Source organism: Anolis sagrei, chromosome 1, assembly GCF_037176765.1.
Source record: "Anolis sagrei isolate rAnoSag1 chromosome 1, rAnoSag1.mat, whole genome shotgun sequence".
NCBI classification, from domain to species: Eukaryota; Metazoa; Chordata; class Lepidosauria; order Squamata; family Dactyloidae; genus Anolis; species Anolis sagrei.
In genome coordinates, this window is record NC_090021.1 from 336,888,150 (window position 1) to 336,913,108 (window position 24,959).

The 24,959-nt window shown below is 44.3% G+C and overlaps 2 protein-coding genes across 4 annotated transcripts in view; one reads left to right on the forward strand and one right to left on the reverse strand.

Moving 5' to 3' along the window:
- Window positions 1-872: 872 nt before the first annotated feature.
- Window positions 873-6,575, reverse strand: IMP3 (IMP U3 small nucleolar ribonucleoprotein 3). Its single transcript, XM_060753506.2, has 2 exons — window positions 6,341-6,575; window positions 873-1,726 (listed from the first exon to the last, which is right to left on the reverse strand). Exon 2 carries the CDS (start codon window positions 1,715-1,717, stop codon window positions 1,154-1,156), a length of 564 nt encoding a protein of 187 aa, XP_060609489.2. The 5' UTR covers window positions 1,718-1,726; window positions 6,341-6,575; the 3' UTR covers window positions 873-1,153.
- A 12,896-nt stretch (window positions 6,576-19,471) lies between these two features.
- The window catches only part of DLGAP5 (DLG associated protein 5), a 39,582-nt gene continuing 34,094 nt past the window's right edge, over window positions 19,472-24,959 (forward strand). For all 3 annotated transcript variants that reach the window (XM_067463095.1, XM_067463096.1, XM_067463097.1), the window contains exons 1-2: window positions 19,472-19,551; window positions 22,339-22,580. In XM_067463095.1, coding sequence (XP_067319196.1) covers window positions 22,349-22,580 — 232 coding nt within the window. In that variant the 5' untranslated portion in view covers window positions 19,472-19,551; window positions 22,339-22,348. The remainder of the gene's footprint in view (window positions 19,552-22,338; window positions 22,581-24,959) is intronic.

Sequence of the window (24,959 nt, forward strand, 5' to 3'; positions counted from 1 at the left end):
TCAAGCAAAAAGTGGGCGCTAGAAATAATATCATACGAAAGCTGACTGTCACAACCTGGGGATCACAACCAGATACAGTTAAGACATCTACCCTTGCACTATGCTACTCTGTTGCTGAGTATGCATGCCCATCTCACCACACTAAAACAGTGGATGTGGCACTTAATGAGACATGCTGCATTATCACGGGGTGTCTGTGCCCTACACCACTGAAGAAATTACACTACTTAGCCGGTATTGTACCACCTGACATCCGCCAGGGAGTAGCAACCAACAGTGAAAAGGCCAAGGCATGGATATCTCCAGCCCACCCATTTGGGTATCAACCAGCACGCCAACAACTTAAATCAAGAAATAGTTCTCTACAGAGACACTCGCTGGAACACCTCAGCAAGTGAGAGTCCAAAAGTGGCAGGCTCAAACCCAGAACCTCAATCAATAGCTGATACCAGATGAGAGACTCCCTCCTGGGCACACAGAATACTGGGTGACTTGGAAGGTGCTGAACAGATTGCGCTCTGGCACCATGAGATGCAGAGTCAACCTTAAGAAATGGGGTCACAAAGTGGAATCCACGACATGCAAGTGTGGAGAGGAGCAAACCACTGACCACCTGCTGCAATGCAACCTGAGCCCTGCCACATGCACAATGGAGGGCCTTCTTGCGGCAACACCAGAGGCACTCCAAGTGGCCAGAGACTGGTCAAAGGACATTTAATCAACTACCGAGCTTGCAAACTTTGTGTTTTATCTGTTTGTTTGTTTTGTTAAAAATGTAATACAAATGTCTGGTTGCTCCTGACACGATATATAGAAAATAAATAAATATTGCCAACCTGAGTCCCCATTAGAGAGATAGAGTGGGATACAAATAAAGTTTATTATTATTTATTATATGGCTGTGTAGACTCATATTATCCAATTCAAAGCCAATAATAAGGATTATCTGCTTTGATAACCTGGGGCCCCTTCTACACTGCCATATAAAATCCATATTCTCAGCTTTGATAATCTGGATTATATGGCAGTATAGAACGGACCTCATACAATCTGGTTCAAAGCAGATAGTCTGGGTCACATGGCAGTGTAGATACAGCCATAGAGGATAATATAAGAGGTTGGGGTAAACAAAAGGGATGAGGAAATGGTAGTCTTAACAAGCCAAGTCAAAATCGTCCCGTTCCTGGTTGTAGTTCAGGACATGTTGGCGGATGCGAGAGGAGTCCGTCCAGGTGATGAAGTCCTCCATGGCTCGGGTCACCAAAAAGGCCGGGTCTGTCATGACCTCTGGCCCAACCCGGACGTGGCCTTGCTCCACGAAGGTGACTGCCGACTTCATGTTCTGGGCCATGCGGAGCTTCAGAAGCAGGCAGGGCAAGCGCCGGCGGCAGAAGGAGCTGGCCGAAACCCGGTCGCACTGCTCTAGGGAGCGTTTGGACGACACCAGCCCCATGGCATACAGCTTCTCCAGGAGGGCTGCTGTGCTCTGAGCCCGGAAAGTCGCTGACTCAGGCGCGTCGCCGAGATCCCGGATGCGGCGAGCCAGTTCTCGGATTGCCCGGCTGAGCTGGTTGTAGCGGGTGTAGTCTTCCCTCTTTTGCAGGCGGAAGCGGCGGATCACACGCAGCTCATGGAGGTTCCCCGTAGAGGCCTCCCAGTTGACAAAGTCGAGCTTCTTGAGGAGCTTCTGCTCATGGAACTTCAGCTTGCGCACCATTTTTTCCTCCTATAACAACAATAACAACAACTTTATTGATATCCCGTCACCATCTCTCAAAAAGGACTCAAGACAGCTTACAGAGCGGCACATGATGGTGCCACACAAAACACATAAAGTACATCAGCATTTATAAACAATAGAAATGTCATTTATAAACAACTAGTGGTCCCCTGCCACGCGCGCTGCTGTGGCCCAGTCTGGTGATCTGGAAAATAAAGTAATGAGAAAGTGTTTTGTTTTCTAATATATGTCATGTCTTTATGCTTGTGGGTAAACAGTATTTCTTGTTGTTTCTTTGGCAGTGTTGATGTGAAGATTGTCTGGTTTGCCTACTCTGGAATATGCAACATATCATTGTCCTTCTTTAGGGGTCCCTTTCAGATCTTTGATACTGCATCTGTCATATATATTTATGTGTGTGTGTGTATGTGTGAATGGCTGGATGGCCCTTTGTCAGGAGGGCTTTGATTATGTTTTCTTGCCCTGGTGAAGGGAGTTGGACTGGATGGCCTTCAGGCAGCATTTTTCAACCTGGGAAGTCAAGAACCCGGGGGGAAGGGTCACCAGGGGGGTGTCAAAAGGATAACCAAAGACCACCAAAAAACACAGTATTTTCTAGGTTCTTGTGGGTTTTTTCGGGCTATAGAGCCATGTTCTAGAGGCATTTCTCCTGACGTTTCGCCTGCATCTATGGACGTCAGGAGAAATGCCTCTAGAACATGGCTTTATAGCCCGAAAAAACCCACAAGAACCTAGTGATTCCAGCCATGAAAGCCTTCGACAATACACAGTATTTTCTGTTGGACATGAGGGTTCTGTGTGGGAAGTTTGCCCCAATTCTGTCGTTGGTGGGGTTCAGAATGCTCCTTGATTGTAGGGGAACTATAAATCCCAGTAACTACAACTCCCAAATGTCAAGGTCTATTTCTCCCAAACTCCATCTGTGTTTATATTTGAGCATATTGAGTATTTCTGCCAAGTTTGGTCCAGATCCATCATTGTTTGAGTCCACAGTGCTCTCTAGATATAGGTGAACTACAACTCCAAAACTCAAGGTCAATGCCCACCAAACCCTTCCAGTATTTTCTGTTGGTCAAGGGAGTCCTGTGTGGCAAGTTTGGTTCAATTCCATCGTTGGTGGAGTTCAGAATGCTCTTTGATTATAGGTGAACTATAAATCTCAGCAACTACAACTCCCAAATGACAAAATCATAATTTTTTGAGTGATGGTCACTCCTTGTGTTGTGAGATGTTTTGTTGCCAAATTTGGTGTGATTTCATTTATTGGTTCTTTTGTTTTTAAGGTACTCATTACGCACAGAGCATTTTCATATATATAGATAACAATAGCAATAACAACACCAATTGACACAAAACAACACTTACAGAAATTAACCGCCAGATGCAAACCACCAAAGAGAAACATAAAGTGAACTTTCCCCTGACATTAAGTCTAGTCATGTCTGATTCTGGGGGTGGTGCTCATCTCCGTTGTCCGTAGACACCTCCTAGGTAATGTGGCCAGTATGACTGCATGGAGTGCCATTACCTTCCCGCAGAAGCGGTACCTATTCATCTACTCATACTTTCATGTTTTCAAACTGCTAGGTTGACAGAAGCTGGGGTGAACTGCAGGGGCTCACCCCACTCCCTGGATTCAAACCGCCAACGTTTCGGCCAGCAAGTTCAGCAGCTCAGCAGTTTAATCTGCTGCACCACTTGTGGGGGAGGCAAGAGAAACATACATATATAGAGAGAGAGCAAAGTGTGTGTCCGTAAATGAATAAAATAAATACAATTGTAAAGCACTCTGAGTCCACCTTCAGGGGTAAGAAGGGTGGAATATAAATGCCTAATATATATATGACATAAATATAAATAAATAAATAAATAAATAAATAATAAATTTTGTTGTAAATGTGTGTGTGTGTGTATATATATATATATACACACACACAATATATATATACACACAATAAAATGACATAAATGAAATAAATATAAATAAAATAATTAATTAATTAATTAATTTTATTGTAAAGGTCACAGACCAGAAATAAAAATGATTGTAGTATAGTTAATATACATTATGTGTGTGTGTGTATTATATTATAGTATATTAACTATACTACATAAATAAAATGACATAAATATAAATAAAATAATTAATGAATTAATTAATTTTATTGTAAAGGTCACAGACCAGAAATAAAAATGAATGTAGTATAGTTAATATAATATAATACACACACATATATAAATTATATTAACTATACTACATTCATTTTTATTTCTGGTCTGTGACCTTTACTATATATATATATATATATATATATACACACACACACACACACACACACATACACACAAATAATAGTAAATAACAAATATAACAAATAAATATAGTGTAAGTGGTAGATGACAAAAATAATATAATAAATAAATAAAATAATAAAATAAATGATTTAAATAAATAAATACTTAAAATTAAAATATTATTGCCAAAACAATTCCTTTATAGGTTCACTATGGAGTCACTTTAAGTGGAGAACAACCTGAGGGTACACAACAATAATAAATGATCTATACCAGGCATGGGCAAACCTTGGCCTTCAGGTGTTTTGGACTTCAATTCCCAAAATTTATGCTGTTAAATACAATAAATATATATAATATATATACAAATAAAAATAATAGTCAATAACAGATATAACAAAGAAATGTAATGTAAATGGTAGACGATAAATATGTAATAATAAATAATATAAATAAAATAAAATAAATGATTAAAATAAATAAAATTAAAATATTGCAAAACAATTCCTTTATATGTTCATCATAGAGTCACTTTAAATGGAGAACAAGCTGAAGGCACACAACAATAATAAACGGCCTATAACAGGCATGGGCAAACTTTGGCCCTCCAGGTGTTTTGGACTTCAACTCCCACAATTCCTAACCGTCTACTAGCTGTATAAATGCCCCACCCAGTAGAACCATCTGGGCCTTCTGGGAAATAAAATCGGCTGCCCAAGCAAATTTGTGAACATCCTGAGGCTCCTCCATGATGGCAACAGTTTTGGACAGCAGTGGTTCCCAGAGTGACCCATTTAAGGTGGAATCAGTCGTCAGACAAGGATGTGTTATTGCCCCAACTCTATTCTCCATCTTCATCGCTATGATACTTCACCTTGTTGACGGGAAGCTTCCCACCGGAGTGGAAATCATCTATCGGACAGATGGCAAGCTATTCAACCCCAGCAGACTGAAAGCCAAAACCAAGGTTACAACAACATTTGTCATAGAACTCCAGTATGCTGATGACAAGGTCATCTGTGCGCATTCAGAAGAAGACCTACAAGCCACTCTAAACACCTTTGCAGAAGCATACGAGAAGCTCGGCCTGTCATTGAACATTGAAAAAACCAAGGTGCTCTTCCAGCAGACACCAGCCAACCCCCCTCCAATGCCAGTAATACAGCTTAATGGTGTAGCATCAGAAAATGTTGACTATTTCTGCTACCTTGGCAGCCACCTCTCCACCAAAGTCAACATCGACGCCGAAATACAACACCGCCTGAGCTCTGCAAGTGCAGCATTTTTCCGAATGAAGCAGAGAGTGTTTGAGGATCGGGACATCCATAGGGATACCAAGGTGCTTGTTTATAGAGCTATTGATATATTAGAGAGATGATTGGCCAAAACTAACAAAATGAAGTTCAACAGTGACAAATGCAAGATACTCCACTTTGGCAGGAAAAAACGAAATGCAAAGATACAAAATGGGGGACAATGCCTGGCTCGAGAGCAGTACGTGTGAAAAAGATCTTGGGAGTCCTCGTGGACAACAAGTTAAACATGAGCCAACAATGTGATGTGGCGGCAAAAAAAGCCAATGGGATTTTGGCCTGCATCAACAGGAGCATAGTGTCTAGGTCCAGGGAAGTCATGCTCCCCATGCTCTATTCTGCCTTGGTTAGACCACACCTGGAATATTGTGTCCAATTCTGGGCACCACAATTCAAGAGAGATATTAACAAGCTGGAATGTGTCCAGAGGAGGGTGACTAAAATGATCAAGGGTCTGGAGAACAAGCCCTATGAGGAGTGGCTTAAGGAGCTGGGCATGTTTAGCCTGAAGAAGAGAAGGCTGAGAGGAGATATGATAGCCATGTATAAATATGTGAGAGGAAGTCATAGGGAGGAGTGGGCAAGCTTGTTTACTACTTCCATGGAGACTAGGACGCTGAGCAATGGCTTCAAACTACAAGAAAGGAGATTGCCTCTGAACATGAGGAAGAACTTCCTGACTGTCAGAGTTCAGCAGTGGAACTCTCTGCCCCAGAGTGTGGTGGAGGCTCCTTCTTTGGAAGCTTTTAAACAGAGGCTGGGTGGCCATCTGTCAGGGGTGATTTGAATGCAATATTCCTGCTTCTTGGCAGAATGGGGTTGGACTGGATGGCCCATGAGGTCTCTTCCAACTCTTTGATTCTATGATTCTAATAGGGCTCCACAGCCACATACTGGGAAATGTAGTTCCCCAAAGCAACTTTTCCTGGGCAACAATAGCCCATCTGTTCTGGAAATGCTTCCTCCCCAGCAGCATATATCTCGCCCTTACCGGAGTGTTGCTGAGCTCTGCTTCTGTGCCTTTCTACTGAGACAGGATTTTCTCCCAGCAGCAGAAACCACGTGGAAGCCCCCTATGCCACTTCCTCCTTCCGGTTCCCCTGTTCCTTTCCAAGCTCCGCCCCCTTTTCTGCTTGACAGAGGTATGAATAATAAAGATGCACACGCCACAGATAGATTCCGAGTTGATTCTGAACAAAAAGGGAACGCCCCTCCCTGGAGTGCATCTATATCGCAGAACGAATGCAGTTTGATACCGCTTTAACTGGTACTTACTAGGCTTGGGCAATCCATGGTTCTAAATGGTTCTAAAGTACTTACAAAACTAAAGTTCTGGTGGTGAAAATTTCAGAACTCTAACAAAACTTTCAAAATTTAATTATTATTTCATTATTGGTGATTTTAATGACAGCACCAATTAGGAACTGCCATTTATTATGACATTTTGAGAGTTTTGTTAGAGTTCTGAAATTTTCACCACCAGAACTTTAGTTTTGTAAGTACTTTAGAACCATTTAGAACCATGGATTGCCCAAGCCTAGTACTTACTTACTTAGGCGATCCCTCGTTGGACGAGTAAGATGGTCTTCCTTGATGACTATTTTTGTGGGTTTGTAGGTGACTGTGCAGCCCTATTCTTGACCTGCATCTTCTCCCACAGTGAAGGCATTGGTTTCCAGGCGGAAGGCGGTCCCGGTCGGGGTTAGCTTGGCGCGCCTTCCTCCTGGCACGTTTCTCTCTTTCACCCTCCACTCGTGCCTCCTCGAAATCTGCAGCACTGCTGGTCACAGCTGACCTCCAGCTGGAGCGCTCAAGGGCCAGGGCTTCCCAGTTCTCAGTGGCTATGCCAGAGATTTTAAGGTTGGCTTTGAGCCCATCTTTCAATCTCTTTTCCTGCCCACCAACATTCTGTTTTCCATTCTTGAGTTCGGAGTAGAGCAACTGCTTTGGGAGACGGTGGCCAGGCATCCGGACAACGTGGCCGGCCCAGCGGAGTTGATGGCAGAGGACCATCGCTTCAGTGCTGGTGGTCTTTGCTTCTTCCAGCACGCTGACGTTTGTCCGCCTGTCTCCCAAGAGATCTGCAGGATTTTCCAGAATCAACACTGATGGAATCGTTCCAGGAGTTGCATGTGACGTCTGTAGACAGTCCACGTTTCGCAGGCGTATTGCAGGGTTGGGAGGACAATAGCTTTATAAACAAGCACCTTGGTATCCCTACGGATGTCCCAGTCCTCAAACACTCTTTGCTTCATTCAGGAAAATGCTGCGCTCGCAGAGCTCAGGCAATGTTGTATTTTGGTGTCGATGTTGACTTTGGTGGAGACGTGGCTGCCAAGGTAGCGGAAATGGTCAACACTTTCTAATGTTACACCATTAAGCTTTAACTGGTATAGATGGGTGGAATAGCGTCCTAGGATTTGTAGACAACAACTCCCATTATCTTGCAAGGCTACAACTCCCATTATCTTGCAAAACTACAACTCTCATGATCTTGCAAGGCTACAACTCCCATTATCTTGCAAAACTACAACTCCCATTATCTTGCAAAACTACAACTCTCATTATCTTGCAAGGCTACAACTCACATTGTCTTCCAAGGCTACAACTCCCATTATCTTACACGGAGAAAAACTCCCATTCTCATGCAAGACTACAAGTCCCATTATCTTGCAAGGCTACAACTCCCATTATCTTGCAAAACTACAACTCTCATTATCTTGCAAGGCTACAACTCTCATTATCTTACACGGAGAAAGACTCCCATTATTTATTTATTTATTTATTTATTTTACCTGACTTATATACCGCTGTTCTCAGCCCGAAGGTGACTCACAGCGGTTCACAACAAATACGAACAGCAAAAATTCAGTGCTACAGTATAGAAACAGTTAACAACCTAACACATTACACAATTAATAAACAGTTACTACAATACCCATTCACTGTCGTCTCGTCATCAAAAACATGTTCCAGATTCGTCATCCATTGTTCCATTCCAGTGTTCATTAACCAATCATTGCACTAATTATTCGAACGCCTGCTCAAACGGCCAGGTCTTCACTTTTTTGCGGAATACCATTAGAGATGGTGCTAGTCTAATGTCCGTAGGAAGGGCGTTCCACAGCCGAGGAGCCACCACCGAGAAGGCCCTATCTCTCGTCCCCGCCAGCCGAGCTTGAGAAGCAGGTGGGATCGAGAGCAGGGCCTCCCCGGAAGATCTCAAAGTCCTGGTGGGTTCATAGGCAGAGATGCGGTTGGATAGGTAGCTTGGGCCGGAACCGTTTAGGGCTTTAAAGGCCAACGGCAGCACTTCGAATTCAGCCCGGTAGCAGATCGGTAGCCAGTGGAGTTGGCGCAACAGGGGGGTTGTATGCTCCCTGCGCTCCGCCCCTGTTAGAATCATGGCTGCCGAGCGTTGGACTAGTTGGAGCTTCCGAGCTGTCTTCAAAGGCAACCCCACGTAGAGAGCGTTGCAGTAGTCTAAATGGGATGTAACCAGAGCGTGGACTACCGTGGCCAAGTCAGACTTCCCAAGGTACGGGCGCAGCTGGCACACAAGCTTTAGCTGTGCAAATGCTCCCCTGGTCACCGCCGAGACCTGGGGTTCCAGGCTCAGCGATGAGTCCAGGATCACACCCAAGCTGCGAACCTGCGTCTTCAGGGGGAGTGCGGCCCCATCCAACACAGGCTGTAACCCTATACCCTGTTCGGCCTTGCGACTGACCAGGAGTACCTCTGTTTTTTCTGGATTCAATTTCAATTTGTTCGCCCTCATCCAGACCGTCACAGCGGCCAAGCACCGGTTCAGGACCTGGACAGCCTCCTTAGTAGCAGGTGGATAGGTGTCAGGACTCGGTTTCCTGGCCTTGGATGGTGGCGCAAAAAACCAGATTCCTGACATGGAGAACCGATAAGGATTTGCAGCTGGTGGCCTTGGGAAGGGCAGTTGGTGGTTTGGCGGGGAAGATTGAGCGGGATCCTCAGTCGGCGGGAAGAGGGGATTCGAATGTGGGGGAGGGTATAAAAGGGTTGACTTGCGTCTGTAAGCCGATCCTGGCTTTCATTGTGTATGTGTATCCAGTAGTAAAAGTTTCCTGATTGATTACGGATTGGCGTCCTGTGTCTTTTCTGGGAGCGGCTGCTGTGAACTTACAGATAGGAGTGACAGAGTGGGACATCATCCGCGTACAGATGACACCGTACCCCGAAACTCAGGATGATCGCCCCCAGCGGCTTCATGTAGATGTTAAACAACATGGGAGACAATATTGAGCCCTGAGGAACCCCATAAGACAATGGTTGTGGGGTTGAACAGGTGTCCCCCAACAACATCTTCTGAGATCGACCCTCTAGGAATGACCGGAGCCACTGCAAAACAGTACCTGCAAGACCCATCCCCGCGAGGCATCTCAGAAGGATACCGTGGTCGACGGTATTGAAGGCCGCTGAGAGTTCCAGCAGCACCAACAGGGACACACTCCCCCTGTCGAGCTCCCGGCACAGATCATCCACTAAAGCGACCAAGGCTGTCTCGGTACCATGTCCCGGCCTAAAGCCAGACTGTGCCGGGTCTAGATAATCCGTGTCTACCAAGAATACCTGGAGTTGTGAGGCCACCACACGTTCCAAGACTTTGCCCAAGAAGAGGAGATTGGAAACTGGCCGATAGTTGTCGAATTTAGTGGGGTCCAGTGATGGTTTCTTCAACAGCGGTTTTATTATAGCTTGTTTTAAGCTCGCTGGAATCTTGTCTTCCTGAAGGGAAGCATTAACCACCACCTTAACCCACTCAGCCAATCCCCCTCTGGCCTCCTTTAGAAGCCAGGATGGGCAGGGGTCCAGGATGCATGTGGTTGGCCTCATTCCTCCAAGTATCTTGTCCACATCCTCGGGTTTCACCAATTGAAATGAATCCATCAAAACTGGACAAGCAGGTGCTCATGTTACATCCTCAGAGACAGCCATTAACATGGTATCCAGACCAGAACAGATCAAAGCGACTTTGTCTGCAAAGAACTGAGCAAAAGCTTCACAGTGAGAAGTCGAATCGTCAGGGTTCCCACCTTGAGCGGTGGGATTTAAAAGGCCTCTGACAATTCGGAACAGCTCAGCTGGACGGTTCCTTGCAGACGCAATAGTGGCCGCAAAGGCCTTCTTTGCGGCTTTTATTGCTGCGGCATATGCCCTTAAAAAGGACACAAACCGTGTTCGATTTATTATTTTATTTCCGTCACTTTTACCCCACCCTTCTCACCCCCAAGGGGGGACTCAGAGGGTGGCTTACAGAGAAAGGCACAATTCAATGCCTTGTCACATATACATACATATATAAAAGCAATTAAACAATTACAAATTAAAAATTAAATCATCAATACAAAACAATATCATAAACACAGTAGTAGGCTAATCCTGAGCTCAGCGTTCAGAGTTCCTTAAATCCATTCCGTCTCGTCAAGTTCCAGCTCATCATCAAGTCTTTCTTTAGCTGCCAGAAAGTCCAAATGCCTGGTCCCATATCCAGGTTTTTAACTTTTTCCTAAATGAAAGAAGGGACGTTGCTGATCTAATCTCCCCGGGGAGTGAGTTCCACAGGTGGGGGGCCACCACCGAGAAGGCCCTGCTCCTTGTCCCCGCCAATCTCACTTGTGATAGAGGAGGGGTCAAGAGCAGGGCCTCCCCAGAGGATCTTAGGTTCCGAGGTGGGACGTAGAGGGAGATCCGTTCGGATAGATACACTGGGTCGGAACCGTTTAGGGTTTTGTAGGTCAAAACCAGCACTTTGAATTGTGCTCGGAATTGGATCGGCAACCAGTGGAGCTGACACAACAGGAGGGTGGTGTGCTCCCTGTATGTCGCTCCAGTGAGCAATCTGGCTGCCTCTCGCTGGACCAGTTGGAGTTTCTGAGCAGTCTTCAAAGGCAACCCCACGTAGAGTGCGTTAAAGTAATCCAATCGGGATGTAACAAGAGCGTGGACCACTGTGGCCAAGTCCGACTTCCCAAGGTACGGGTGCAGCTGGCGCACAAGTTTTAGTTGTGCAAAAGCTCTCCCGGCCACCGCTGAGACCTGGGGTTCCAGGCTTAGCGATGAGTCCAGGATCACTCCCAAGCTGTGAACCTGCGTCTTCAGGGGGAGTGTAACCCCGTCTAACACAGGCTGTAACCCTATGCCCTGTTCGGCCTTACGACTGACCAGTAGGACCTCTGTCTTATCTGGATTCAATTTCAATTTGTTAGCTCTCATCCAGTCCGACACAGCAGCCAAGCACCGGTTCAAGGTCTGGGCAGCCTCCTTGGTGACAGGTGGAAAGGAGTGACAGATTTGGACGTCATCTGCATAGAGATAACACCTCATTCCGAAACTCTGAATGATCTCCCCCAGCGGCTTCATGTAGATGTTAAATAACATCAGGGACAGAATTGAACCCTGTGGGATTCCACACAACAACGGTTGTGGGGCCGAACAGGTGTCACCCAGTAACACCTTCTGGGATCGTCCCTCAAGGAAGGATCGGAGCCACCGCAGAGCAGTGCCTCCGAGCCCCATGTCCATGAGGCGCCCCAGAAGGATACCGTGATCGACGGTATCAAAGGCAGCTGAGAGGTCCAGCAGAACTAACAGGGACACACTACCCCTGTCAAGCTCCCTGCGAAGATCATCTACCAAGGCGACCAAGGCTGTCTCAGTTCCATGTCCCGGCCTAAAGCCAGACTGTGCCGGATCTAGATAATCAGTGCCTACCAGAAACCCCTGGAGTTGTGCACCACACGTTCCATGACTTTGCCCAAGTAGGGGAGATTGGAAACTGGCCGATAGTTGTCAAATTGAGTGGGATCCAGTGACGGTTTCTTCAACAGCGGTTTTATAACAGCTTGTTTTAAGCTCACTGGAAATTTTCCTTCCTGTAAGGAGGCGTTAACCATCACCTTCATCCACTCTGCCAAACCCCCTCTGGCTTCTTTTATCAGCCAGGATGGGCAGGGGTCTAGGATGCATGTGGTGGGTCGCACCTCTCCAAGGATCCTGTCCACATCCTTAAGCTGAACCAATTGAAACGAATCCAACAAAGCTGGACAAGCAGGTGTTCTCGTTACATCCCCAGAGACTGCCGTTAACATGACGTCAAAGCCTGACCGAATCCGCTCAATTTTATCCGTGAAGAATTGAGCAAATGCTTCACAGCGGGCCACCGAGTTATCCGAAGTCTCACATTTTGGCGGATTTAACAGGCCCCTGACAACTCGGAAGAGCTCCGCCGGACGATTCTTCGCAGATGCAATATTGGCTGTAATAGATGTTTTTTGGGCTGCCGCTATTGCCACACCGTAGGACCTTAAAAAGGCATTCAGGTGTGTTTGGGCTGGATTGGTGGGGTTCTGGCGCCACATGCACTCTAGCCTCCTCTTCTTTCGCTTCATCGCTGCCAGCTCCTCAGTAAACCAAGAGGCTGGTTTAGCTTGGTTACTCGAGAGGGGACATTCTGGAGCGATTGTGTCAATTGCCCTGGTCAACTCACTGTTCCAGCGAGAAACCAGAACATCGACAGAGTTGCCTGCCAAGGAGGTGGAGAAATCCCCAAGAGCCGTTAGAAAACCATTTGGATCCATAAGTCTCCTGGTGCGGACCATTCTAATGGGTCCACCACCCCTGCGGAGGTTAGAAGGCACAGTTAGTCTAAATCTGATCAGGTGGTGATCAGTCCATGGCAGTGGAGCAATGGATAGCTCCTCCAGTCCGTCACCCTCATCCCATCCCTGCGCAAAAACGAGATCCAAAGTGTGCCCGGCACTATGGGTGGGACCAGATATTAGTTGGGACAGGCCCATGGTTGCCATGGCGGCCATGAAGTCCTGAGCCGCACCCGAGAGAGTGGCCTCGGCATGGACATTGAAATCTCCCAGGACCAAAAGCCGCTGGGAGCTCAAGGCCATGTCCGAGACCACTTCCGCTAGCTCAGGTAGGGAGACTGTAGTGCAGCGGGGTGGTCGGTACACTAACAGAATCCCTATCCTGTCCCGGTCACCTATCCTAAAGCCGGAACATTCAAACGAAGATGTTTGTGGGATGAGACGCCTGATCAGAGGGATAAACACCTTATAGACCACTGCGACTCCTCTTCCCCGCCCTCCAAGCCTTGGTTGGTGCTGAACAGAGTAACCTGGTGGACAGAGTTGGGAGAGATTAACCCCTCCCCCTTCGTCCAACCAGGTCTCTGTTATACAAGCCAGGTCAGCATGTTCTTCTTGAATTAGGTCTTTAATAATAGCAGTTTTTCCATTTACCGACCTGGCATTGAACAGCACCACCTTTAACCTGGAGGGACCACCATCCTGGCACCTCAGTTGTATCTTATCAGGAGGATGTTTTGAAGCTGCCAATCTGTCTTTACTAATTTCGGACCAAATTGTGGTCTCAATTTTTGGGATTGCCAATGTTCTGTTATAAATTTTTGGCCGGATTTGATTTTTCCTTGGGTTGTTAGCATCTTTGGAGGTTGCCAATCTATTATTGTGAATTCTGGGCCAGAATAAACAATTTGCTCTCCCTTTCCCGTATCTCCCTCTGCTCGTCACCACCCCTATGGCGGCACCCTCACCCATGGACCCACTCCCTCTGGGAACATACCCTCCATTTCCATCTATTGTTGTTCCATATGTTAGTGTTTGATGATAAGTGTAGTCACATATAATTGGGTCTTGATGTTCCTACCCCTTGAAATTACCTGCTCCTTCCAGTGTATTAAAGAAGGTAAAGTGCACTAGTATCGATAGCAGCAGGATTGGTGTCAATGGTAACATAGGAGTGGGGTATTTGTAAACAACAATATCTAATTGTCAACCTGCCACAAATGAGGCTAAGTGCTAGTGCAGGCCTCGAAACAGTTGTTTAAAGTGCTGCTGTAACAATTCTTTAAAGTGCTACTATAACAGGTTGTTTAAAGTGCTACTATAACAGTTGTTTAAAGTGCTAGTATAACTACAATTTAATCACCATGGGACGCTTTGGGACCAGTTAATAGCATGGGCCCTGGTAGACTAGGAGGTAGATCTAATAAAGTGCTCTAGGCTTAGTGGGATGGGCATCCCAAGCCACCTTGTCTCTCTCCTGAGGAATCTGTACAAGGACCAAGTAGCAACAGTCAGAACTGACCACGGAACAACAGACTGGTTCAAGATTGGGAAAGGCGTACGGCAAGGCTGCATCCTCTCACCCAACCTTTTTAACTTGTATGCAGAACACATCATGCGATGTTCGGGGCTGGATGAATGCAAAGCTGGGGTGAAAATTGCTGGAAGAAACATTAACAACCTCAGATATGCAGATGACACCACTCTGATGGCCGAAAGCGAGGAGGAGCTGAGGAGCCTTCTAATCAAGGTGAAAGAAGAAAGCGCAAAAGCCGGGTTGCAGCTAAACGTCAAAAAAACCAAGATTATGGCAACAAGAATGATTGACAACTGGAAAATAGAGGGAGAAACCGTGGAGGCCGTGACAGACTTTGTATTTCTAGGTGCAAAGATTACTGCAGATGCAGACTGTGGCCAGGAAATCAGAAGACGCTTACTTCTTGGGAGGAGAGCAATGTCCAGTCTCGATAAAATAGTAAAGAGTAGAGACATCAGACTGGCAACAAAGATCCGCCTAGTCAAAGCCATGGTATTCCCTGTAGTAACCTACGGATGTGAGAGCTGGACCTTAGGGAAGGCTGAGCGAAGGAAGATCGATGCTTTTGAGCTATGGTGCTGGAGGAAAGTGCTGAGAGTGCCTTGGACTGCGAGAAGATCCAACCAGTCCATCCTCCAGGAAAGGAAAGTGCTGAGAGTGCCTTGGACTGCGAGAAGATCCAACCAGTCCATCCTCCAGGAAATAAAGCCCGACTGCTCACTGGAGGGAAAGATACTAGAGACAAAGTTGAAGTACTTTGGCCACATCATGAGGAGACAGGAAAGCCTAGAGAAGACAATGATGCTGGGGAAAGTGGAAGGCAAAAGGAAGAGGGGCCGACCAAGGGCAAGATGGATGGATGGCATCCTTGAAGTGACTGGACTGACCTTGAAGGAGCTGGGGGTGGTGACGGCCGACAGGGAGCTCTGGCGTGGGCTGGTCCATGAGGTCACGAAGAGTCAGAGACGACTGAACGAATGAACAACAAAACCAGATTTTGTTCATTTTCATGGTTTCCTCCTTTCTGTTGAAATTGTCCACATGCTTGTGGATTTCAGTGGCTTCTCTGTGTAGTCTGACATGGTGGCTGTTGGTGTGGTCCAGCATTTCTGTGTTCTCAAATAATATGCTGTGTCCAGGCTGGTTCATCAGGTGCTCTGCTATGGCTGATTTCTCTGGTTGGAGTATTCTGCAGTGTCTTTCATGTTCCTTGATTCGTGTTTGGGCAAGGCTGCTGTGTTTGGTGGTCCCTCTGTAGACTTGTCCACAGCTGCATGGTATCCGGTAGACTTCATTTGTACCCCGCTACCATCTCCCCAAGGGACTCGGTGCAGCTTACATGAGGCCAAGCCCAAAGTACATCAATAAACAAAAGCAATAACAAAACAATCAATACAAACAGTTAAAATAATAGACACTGCCATATAATCCAGTTCAAAGCAAATCATCTGGATTTTATATGGTGTTGTAGATGGGGCCTCTGCCCAAGAGTACTGCTACCCCTCCGAACTACAACTCCCGGAGCTACATAGTATTGAACCACGACAGTTAAAGTGGTGTCAGACTGCATTCACACTTCAGTCACAAATCTGGGAAGGCAAAAAGTGCAGCTCAACCTAAAAACATTAAATGGCAAATGACAACGAAAACAGGATCCTGGGCACTTCCTGCCTGCTTCTTTGTAAGAGCTGCGGCTGTTTCCGCTACAGGTGTTTATATGGTTTGCAAAAGAGCGAAACTTCCGTGGCTCTTTGACCTGTTTCAGACTCACACTTCATGCCAAAGTCACACATGGCATCCCCTACTGCACTGTAGAATCAAAGCAATTCGACCCCACTTTAACTGCCATGGCTCAATGCTAAGGAATCATGAGACTTATAGTTTGGTGAGGGCCCAATACTCTTTAGCAGAGACAGATTAGTGAAGTGTATTGTGATACTGTTATGAGTGAAAGCAAAGTGCGTAAGTGGGTACAACTATTCAAAGATGGCCGTGACAACGTTCTTGTGAAGTGCCTGTTCTCACGAATCCTCACGAATCCTCGCTTCAACTGAAGCCACCAAATCGTCTGTAATCAAAGAAGGGCGACTGTTCTGTCGCCGCTGGAGCTGAAATTAAATGCTTCTAAGAGAGGATGCAAGGCTTGCGTCCAGCGGGAAGCCCGGGAGCCCGAGAAGGAACCTTTAGAGGAATTTTCCCTATTAAACAGGCTTTAGGAGACTTAAGCTTAAATACAACAGTCTTTATTAATGAACAAGCAGGAATTGTAAGATTTCTAAATAGTCTATTGGCTCTTGCAGTCTTGTTTACAGGAAACAGGCACTATCTTCAAGAAACTTTGTTTAACAGAAAAATTCCCCTTTAAAGCTCCTCCCAGGCTGCTGTGAACTTAAACCCGACTGGTTTGGGTCTGCTACCGGCTGAACTGCGTCTCAGAATCGAACAGATGTACCAGCAGGCTTGAAATCACTTAGCTGAAGATGAAGAGATGTTATTCCCTCCGGAGGTCCTCAGGGCTGTGACACTGTTTCCTGAAACCCTTTGGGAATCTGTAGAGGCCTTTAATCTGTTCTCTCCCAGGAAGTCTTACAAGACGAAGCCTTTGCACAGGAGGAGCATCTGTATGCATCCTCTGCCTTGGCTTCCCTTGCTGTGACTAACTGAAAAATGGCCCCTTCCCTCCAAAAAGCAAAAAGGGGGCGGGACCAGGGATCCTAACTACAATTGGCAGGTGGCTTACCCTATAGATGCAAATTATAACAGGAAACCCCCTGCTGCAAAAATCCCAAGCATGGGATTGCACACAAACATTTAAACACAGCGAATAAATCTGGAGCTCCTGGAACAGTTGTTCCAGAACAGCGACCGGAGTGGTCCTCATCATGGACGTTGTCATGGCCATCTTTGAATTGTTGTACCCACTTATGCACTTTGCTTTCACTCATAACAGTATCTCCCAGAAGCATTTTAGATTGTCTGCACATCGCACTTACCCTAAAATCCTACATTTCACCTGTCACACCCAGCACTTTTAATCCGTACCCATTACATTCGGCCCGGCCCTAGTTTTATTGTGTTATAGTGTACTGTTTTACTGTTTACTGTTATTGCTTTAATGGTTTTGATTTGCTTTATAAGTTATGTGTATTTGTTATGTTGCTGTTGTAAGCCACATCGAGTCCTTCGGGAGATGTTAGCCATAGGAGTTAAAGTGATGCCAAAGTGTATTAATTCTACAGTTTGGATGCAATCCAAGCAGACCAGAGGCTTTTCTAATGAAGCCTCATGTTTTTTAAAGGGAGTCTAGTAAGCATTGCCTTTTAGTAACCTTTATGTTTAGTAACCCAGAGAGTGCTCACCAATGCTTCCTCTTCATCTTGGAAAGAAGTGACAAGTGGAGTGCCGCAGGGTTCCGTCCTGGGCCCGGTCCTGTTCAACATCTTGATTAATGACTTAGATGAAGGGCTAGAAGGCATGATCATCAAGTTTGCAGACGACACCAAATTGGGAGGGATAGCCAATAGTCCAGAGGACAGGAGCAGGATTCAAAACGATCTTGACAGATTAGAGAGATGATGGGCCAAAACTAACAAAATGAAGTTCAACAGGGACAAATGCAAGATACTCCACTTTGGCAGGAAAAACAAAATGCAAAGATACAGAATAGGTGACGCCTGGCTCGAGAGCAGTACATGTGAAAAAGATCTTGGAGTCCTCGTGGACAGGAAGTTAAACATGAGCCAACAATGTGATGTGGCGGCAAAAAAAGCCAATGGGATTTTGGCCTGCATCAATAGGAGCATAGTGTCTAGATCTAGGGAAGTCATGCTCCCCATGCTCTATTCCGCTTTGGATAGACCACACCTGGAATATTGTGTCCAGTTCTGGGCACCACAATTCAAGAGAGATGTTGACAAGCTGGAATGTGTCCAGAGGAGAGCGACTAAAATATCAAGGGTCTGGAGAACAAGCCCTATGAGGAGCGGCTTAAGGAGCTGAGCATGTTTAGCCTGAAGGAGAGAAGGCTGAGAGGAGATATGATAGCCATGTATAAATATGTGAGAGGAAGCCACAGGAAGGAGGGAGCAAGCTTGTTTTCTGCTTCCATGGAGACTAGGACGCAATGGAACAATGGCTTCAAACTACAAGAGAGGAGATTCCATCTGAACATGAGGAAGAACTTCATGACTGTGAGAGCCGTTCAGCAGTGGAACTCTCTGCCCCGGAGTGTGGTGGAGGCTCCTTCTTTGGAAGCTTTTAAACAGAGGCTGGATGGCCATCTGTCAGGGGTGATTTGAATGCAATATTCCTGCTTCTTGGCAGAATGGGGTTGGACTGGATGGCCCATGAGGTCTCTTCCAACTCTTGGATTCTATGATTCTATGATTCCAAGTATTCCATAGCATTGAGCCATGGGAGTTAAAGTAGTGCCAAAGTGTATTAATTCTACAGTTTGGATACAATCCAAGCAGACCAGAGGCTTTTTCTAATGAAGCCTCCTGTTTTGTAAAGGGAGTCTAGTAAGCATTGCCTTTTAGTAACCTTTGAGCATTGAGAATTCTCTCCTTTTTGCGCTCTAGGTTTTGAGGACTACAAGATCCAGAATTCCTGCACAATGGCCACACGGGCCGGGAATTCTGGGAGTTGAAGTCCAAACACGCCCAGCGCATGCGTATTGATACTCGAGATTGTTTATTATGTCTAAGGCTGACAAAAAGAGCCAATGAAACATCTAGACACAGGTTGCGACCAATCAGAAACGGAGTGAAGGAGTGAGGCGGGGCATCGTGAGGCGAAGTTAAAAATATGAGGGGTGGAGACCATCATCCAATCAGGAACGACGGGGATACTTCCGTCGATGTCGATAGGCGGATTATTTTAGAAGGACAGGAGGTTCGTCCAATCGAAAGCCACGGTTTCTGTTTCCCAACGGTCACTCCCTCCTGCGTTTGGAATTTGAAATTGAGGCGGTCAGCCATCACCAGTCAGGTCAAGAGCTCAACGAGGTCGGACGTGTGTGTGTGTGAGAGAGGGGTGAGGCTGTGATAGGCCACATTTGGCTATCTATAACAATAATTACAATGCTTTATAGTATACTATTACATTTAGTGAACAGTAATTTGTTATAATAGATTAAATGCTTTTGTTTAATATTTTTTATTTAATATTTTATTTATTTAATTGTTAATATTTTATTTAATATTGCTTATTCATTTTATTTATTTATGTAGTATTTAATATTTTTTTAATATTATAATTTTATTTATTTATGCCATATTTAATAGTTTTTAATGTTATAATTTTATTTAATTATTTAATATTTTAATATTTGTTATTTAATATTTTATTTATTTAATTGTTAATATCTTATTTAATTTTGCTTATTAATTTTATTTATATATGTAATATTTAATATTTTAGTATTATAATTTTATTTATTTATGTAATATTTAATATGTTTAATACTATAATTTTATTTATTTAATATTTAATAATTTTAATGTTATAATTTTATTTATTTAATATTTTAATATTTTATTTAATGTTGCTTATTAATTTTATTTATGTATGTAATATTTAATATTTTTAATGTTATAATTTTGTTTATTTATTTAATATTTTTAATATTAATAATTAGTAATATTTTAATATTTTATTTAATATTGCTTATTAATTTTATTTGTTTATGTAATATTTAATAATTGTTAATATTATAATTTTATTTATTTATGCAATATTTAATAGTTATTAATGTTATGATTTTATTTATTTAATATTTTAATATTTGTTATTTAATATTTTATTTATTTAATTGTTAATATTTTATTTAATATTGCTTATTAATTTGATTTATTTATTTAATATTTAATATGTTTAATACTATAATTTTATTTATTTATTTAATATTTTAATATTAATAATTATTAATAGTTTAATATTTTATTTGATATTGCTTATTAATTTTATTTATTTATGTAATATTTAATATTTTTAATATTATAATTTTATTTATTTATGTAATACTTAATAATTTTAATGTTATAATTTTATTTTATTTTATATTTTTAATATTAATAATTATTAATATTTTAATATTTTTAATATTGCTTATTAATTTTATTTGTTTATGTAATATTTAATAATTTTAATATTATAGTTTTATTTATTTAATATTTTTAATATTAATCACTAATATTTTATTTAATATTACTTATTAATTTTATTGATTTATTTAATATTTAATAATTTTAATATTATAATTTTTATGTATTTATTTAATATTTTTAATTTTAATATTAATAATTGTTAACATTTCATTTAATAAAATAAAAATATTTAATTTAACTTAGTATCAATATTTAAACCTAACATCCCCATGGGAATGTTGAAGCCATTTTCTTTGTATGTGTTTAAGTTTCTTTTGCTATTTTATGATGTTGTTTTCTTGACTCTTAGCTGCATCCACACCGAAGAATTAATGCAGTTTGATACCACTAACTGCTCAGGCTCAAAGCTAAGGAATCCTAGAAATTGTAGTTTTCCAAGGTCTTTAGCCTTCCCTGCCAAAGAATGCTGGTGCCCCATCAAACTACAATTCCCAGGATTCCTTACAATAGAGTAAATGTTATTATTATTAGCAGTAATATTTATTACTTGCCATTACCTGCCACACGTTGCTGTGGCCCAATCTGTATATATGTTTTGTGTGTGTGTATATTTGTGTGTGTGTGTATATATATATATATAGGCGCCCCCGGTGGCGCAGTGGGTTAAAGCACTGAGCTGCTGAGCTTGTTGATCGAAAGGTCGCAGGTTCGATTCCGGGGAGCATGCCTTTGACCGCAAGAAGATCCAACCAGTCCATACTTTAGGAAATGAAGCCCCACTGCTCATTGGAGGGAAAGATAGTTGAGGCAAAGATGAAGTACTTTGGCCACATCATGAGGAGACAGCAAAGCCTAGAGCAGACAATTATGCTGGGGAAGGTGGAAGGTAAAAGGAAGAGGGGCCGACCAAGGGCAAGGTGGATGGATGGCATCCTTGAAGTGACTGGTCTGACCTTGAAGGAGCTGAGGGTGGTGACGGCCAACAGGGAGCTCTGGCGTGGGATGGTCCATGAGGTCACGAAGAGTCAGAGACGACTGAACGAATGAACAACAACAAAAGAGAATGGATTGCTACCTCCTGGAGATGCTTTAATGTTTAGTTGAATCTTCTTCCTGGTCATGACTGCTTAAATTGCTTGCATACTATGACCTTTCTGCTTTCACAACACTTACGTTGTGTTTAAGCCAAAGTTTTTTTAAATCTGTTTCTTATTGGACTTGATTTCCAAACCACTCAACACAATTGCTGCCCTCTGATGATGCTCTGGTTTATTGCTTTCCTTCTGAAAATGTGGTGGCCAGAGCAGTATGTAAGATGCAAGTTGACCATCACAGAAAATAATTTATATTTTTTTTGTATGCTGATCTCTGTGCTTCTGTTAATGTAGACATTATTTTTGTTGTTATGTTGCCCTCAATCGAAGGCAAATTTGAATTGTGTCTTCCATGAACAGTGCTGCTCAGGTCTGGCAAGTAGTCATGCTGGAGAACCTAGAGATTTTTAGAGACACCACCTATCTAGGGATCTCTATCCCCCCACCCCCATGTAATTCTGTGTTCAGCTTCCAGTGAAAATTGAACCTAGATTGAGATCTTATATTGAACAGAAGGTTGAAGTCACAGGGCCCCTTCCATCACTATCATTAGAAACATCCTGGATGGTGAGTAGAAATCATGTGAAGTAAACTATTTCTCTTCTCTCATTCATGTCCAGAACAAACAAGATGGCTACTAATTTCTCGACTCGGTATAAAAAGGATCTGAGTACCGAGACGCTCAAGACAAAACTCGCCCACCGGAAATCTCTTCTTCAGAAAGAGAGCAGACACAAGGAGTTTAACAGGGGCCGGCAGTTTGGACTGATAGATGTGAATACACAGGCATCAAGGGAGAACAACTTTTCTCGACTGAAGGAGATGAAGGAAAATCACTCTCCCAAGGGAAGGGCTAAGCCAGGTAAGTAGAGATCTGTGACATTCGTTTAATGTAACAATCTTTGCTTTTAGACTTTGCCATCTTCTCTAAGGTCATGAAGACACAATTTGGAAAAAAAAGACGGATGTCTCATACTTTAATTGCTCGTCAAATATTAAAATGCATGGAATGGAAGGCAAAATGGAAAGAGGAACACCACATTGCAGTATGGATATACTCAATCAAGGAAGCTATGGCTGCCTTGCCTTTACAAGACCTGAGAAAATCTGTTGAAGATAGGATAACTTGGAGGACGCTCATTCAAGAATCCTGGGCTCACTTGGAACGCCTTCCTAGAAAATTACGCTGTCGCTACCTTTTTTAACCTTAACACGTTTTCCCCTTAGCACATAGTTAAGATAGTATTGTTTTCCATGTCCTACAAACTAGGTGTAGATTCTCTGGCTGTTTTAACTGTCTGTGGTTTTTAAGTTACTGTATATAGTCATATATATATATGTAATGTAATAAATGTGTCCAGGCAATTAGTATAATGTATCATTCTGATTTAGCTGTATTTCAACTAATTTCAATCTGATGATTGTTCTATCACCACTCAAGCAGGGAGCTTTGCAATGGTTGAACAGAAGCTCTCCGGAGCTTTAGGTTTCCTTACGTAGTCCCTGCGATGCATACAAATGATATTTCCTGCGCTCGTGCAGCAGCATTCGGAACCTTCCAAATCAAAAATAATGACAGTTAGATAGGCCACGCCCCCTCCCTCTGGTATAAGTAGCCCGTGGGCGGGGCCAACCGTCAGTTCTCTTCATCCGCTCTGAACAAAGCAGCGGAGAGCCTTCTATCTCTGGCGAGCTAGGTTTGAGCTAAAATAAACTTCGAGAATATTACCCTTTTTTCTGCCAATACCATCATGGCAACCAGTTCTTTTAAGAAGTGTATTAAATGTCCAAACATATTACCGGATAATGATGGACATGAGCTTTGCCTAGCCTGCCTAGGTGAGGCTCACCTCTACCAATCCTGTTCGGTCTGCCAGGCTTTTACCCCTCAGACCAGAAAGAATAGGATTCTGAGATTGAAGGCAGCCCTTTATGAAAGGGCACTTCTGCCTTCGTCTGATCCGATAAAAATTGACTTGCCGGAGGCAAACGCTGTTGCGGCGCCTAAGAAGAAGGTGAAGAAATTGAGGGATAAAGTTCCTCAAGATGGCCGCTTGACCGCGGTCAAGAAAACGGCCGCTTTGGAGACAAAGGGCAACTCTTTGACTGCTCAACAGACTAAAATCTCTTCCTCGAGGCCGAGGGAAGGTGACTTGGGTCTCCCTCTGGTGGCTGATAGAAACATTGCAGCCACTCCGATACCGGGAAGGCGCGAGGGGGAAGCGAGGCCATCTAGACTTACCCCTCCTATGCCAATCCTGTCGCCCAGCCAGCCACCATCCATGGTGGAGGACAGTTCCTCAGCGTCGGGTGCAGCCTTGCCTCGCTCACTGCCCCCACGTCGACTGATGGAGGGCCAGATAGAGGCTCCTACCGCTATCGGCAGCCTCCCTGCATACCGAGCGGTTGGCTCCGATGTCGAGGCTGGGAAAAACATTGAACGCGCATGCGCGACGGAGCGCGCATGCGCAATGCAGCCAGAAGCAGCCAGGCAGACTTTGGAGGCGGAGCGCGCTGCTGTAACTCCGCCTGCCGGCGTCGAGAGCGCCGAGGAGGGAAGCCGTCCGAACATCGCTCCTCCCATAGGGGAGGGCGATCAGCTGTTAGAGCCTACTGCTCCGATACGGAGTGAAGCAGAGAGAGGCTTTGAAGAGCCTGTTCACGGGCGCGCCTCCAGAAGGGGCAGCAAGCGCCCAAGGCGTTCAAGGTCCCCCTCCAGGCTGAGCTCACGATCTCACCGCCGCAGGGATCGAGGGGGCTCCAGGCGAAGCCATAGGCGCTCCCCATCATCATCATCTACTTCATCGTCATCATCTTCCAGATCTCCTTCCCCGCAATCGAGGCGTTCAAGGCGTCAAAAGCGCCATAGACGCCACTTTTATCCGTATCCGCCCCCTTGGGGGAGACATCCCATGGATTACCATCCATACCCGAGATGCTACTGTGAGAGCTGTATGGAGCAAGGCGCGCCTGTCCCAACTCCACGTACCTCGAGGCAGGCACAGGGAGATACTCTGCCCCAGGGAAGGGCCCATGATCCAAGAATACACCCAGCTGATATTCAGGGTCCCTCCACATCAGCGGCTGCTGATTTCGGGCCTCATCATATGTCCCATGATGCGCAAACTCAGCCTCCACCTACTGTGTTGACTACCCAACAATCTGCTGGTAGGGAAGCCATTGCAAATAGCGGTTCTTTACCAACACAGATGCCAAATGGAACTGTTAACAACCTACAAGG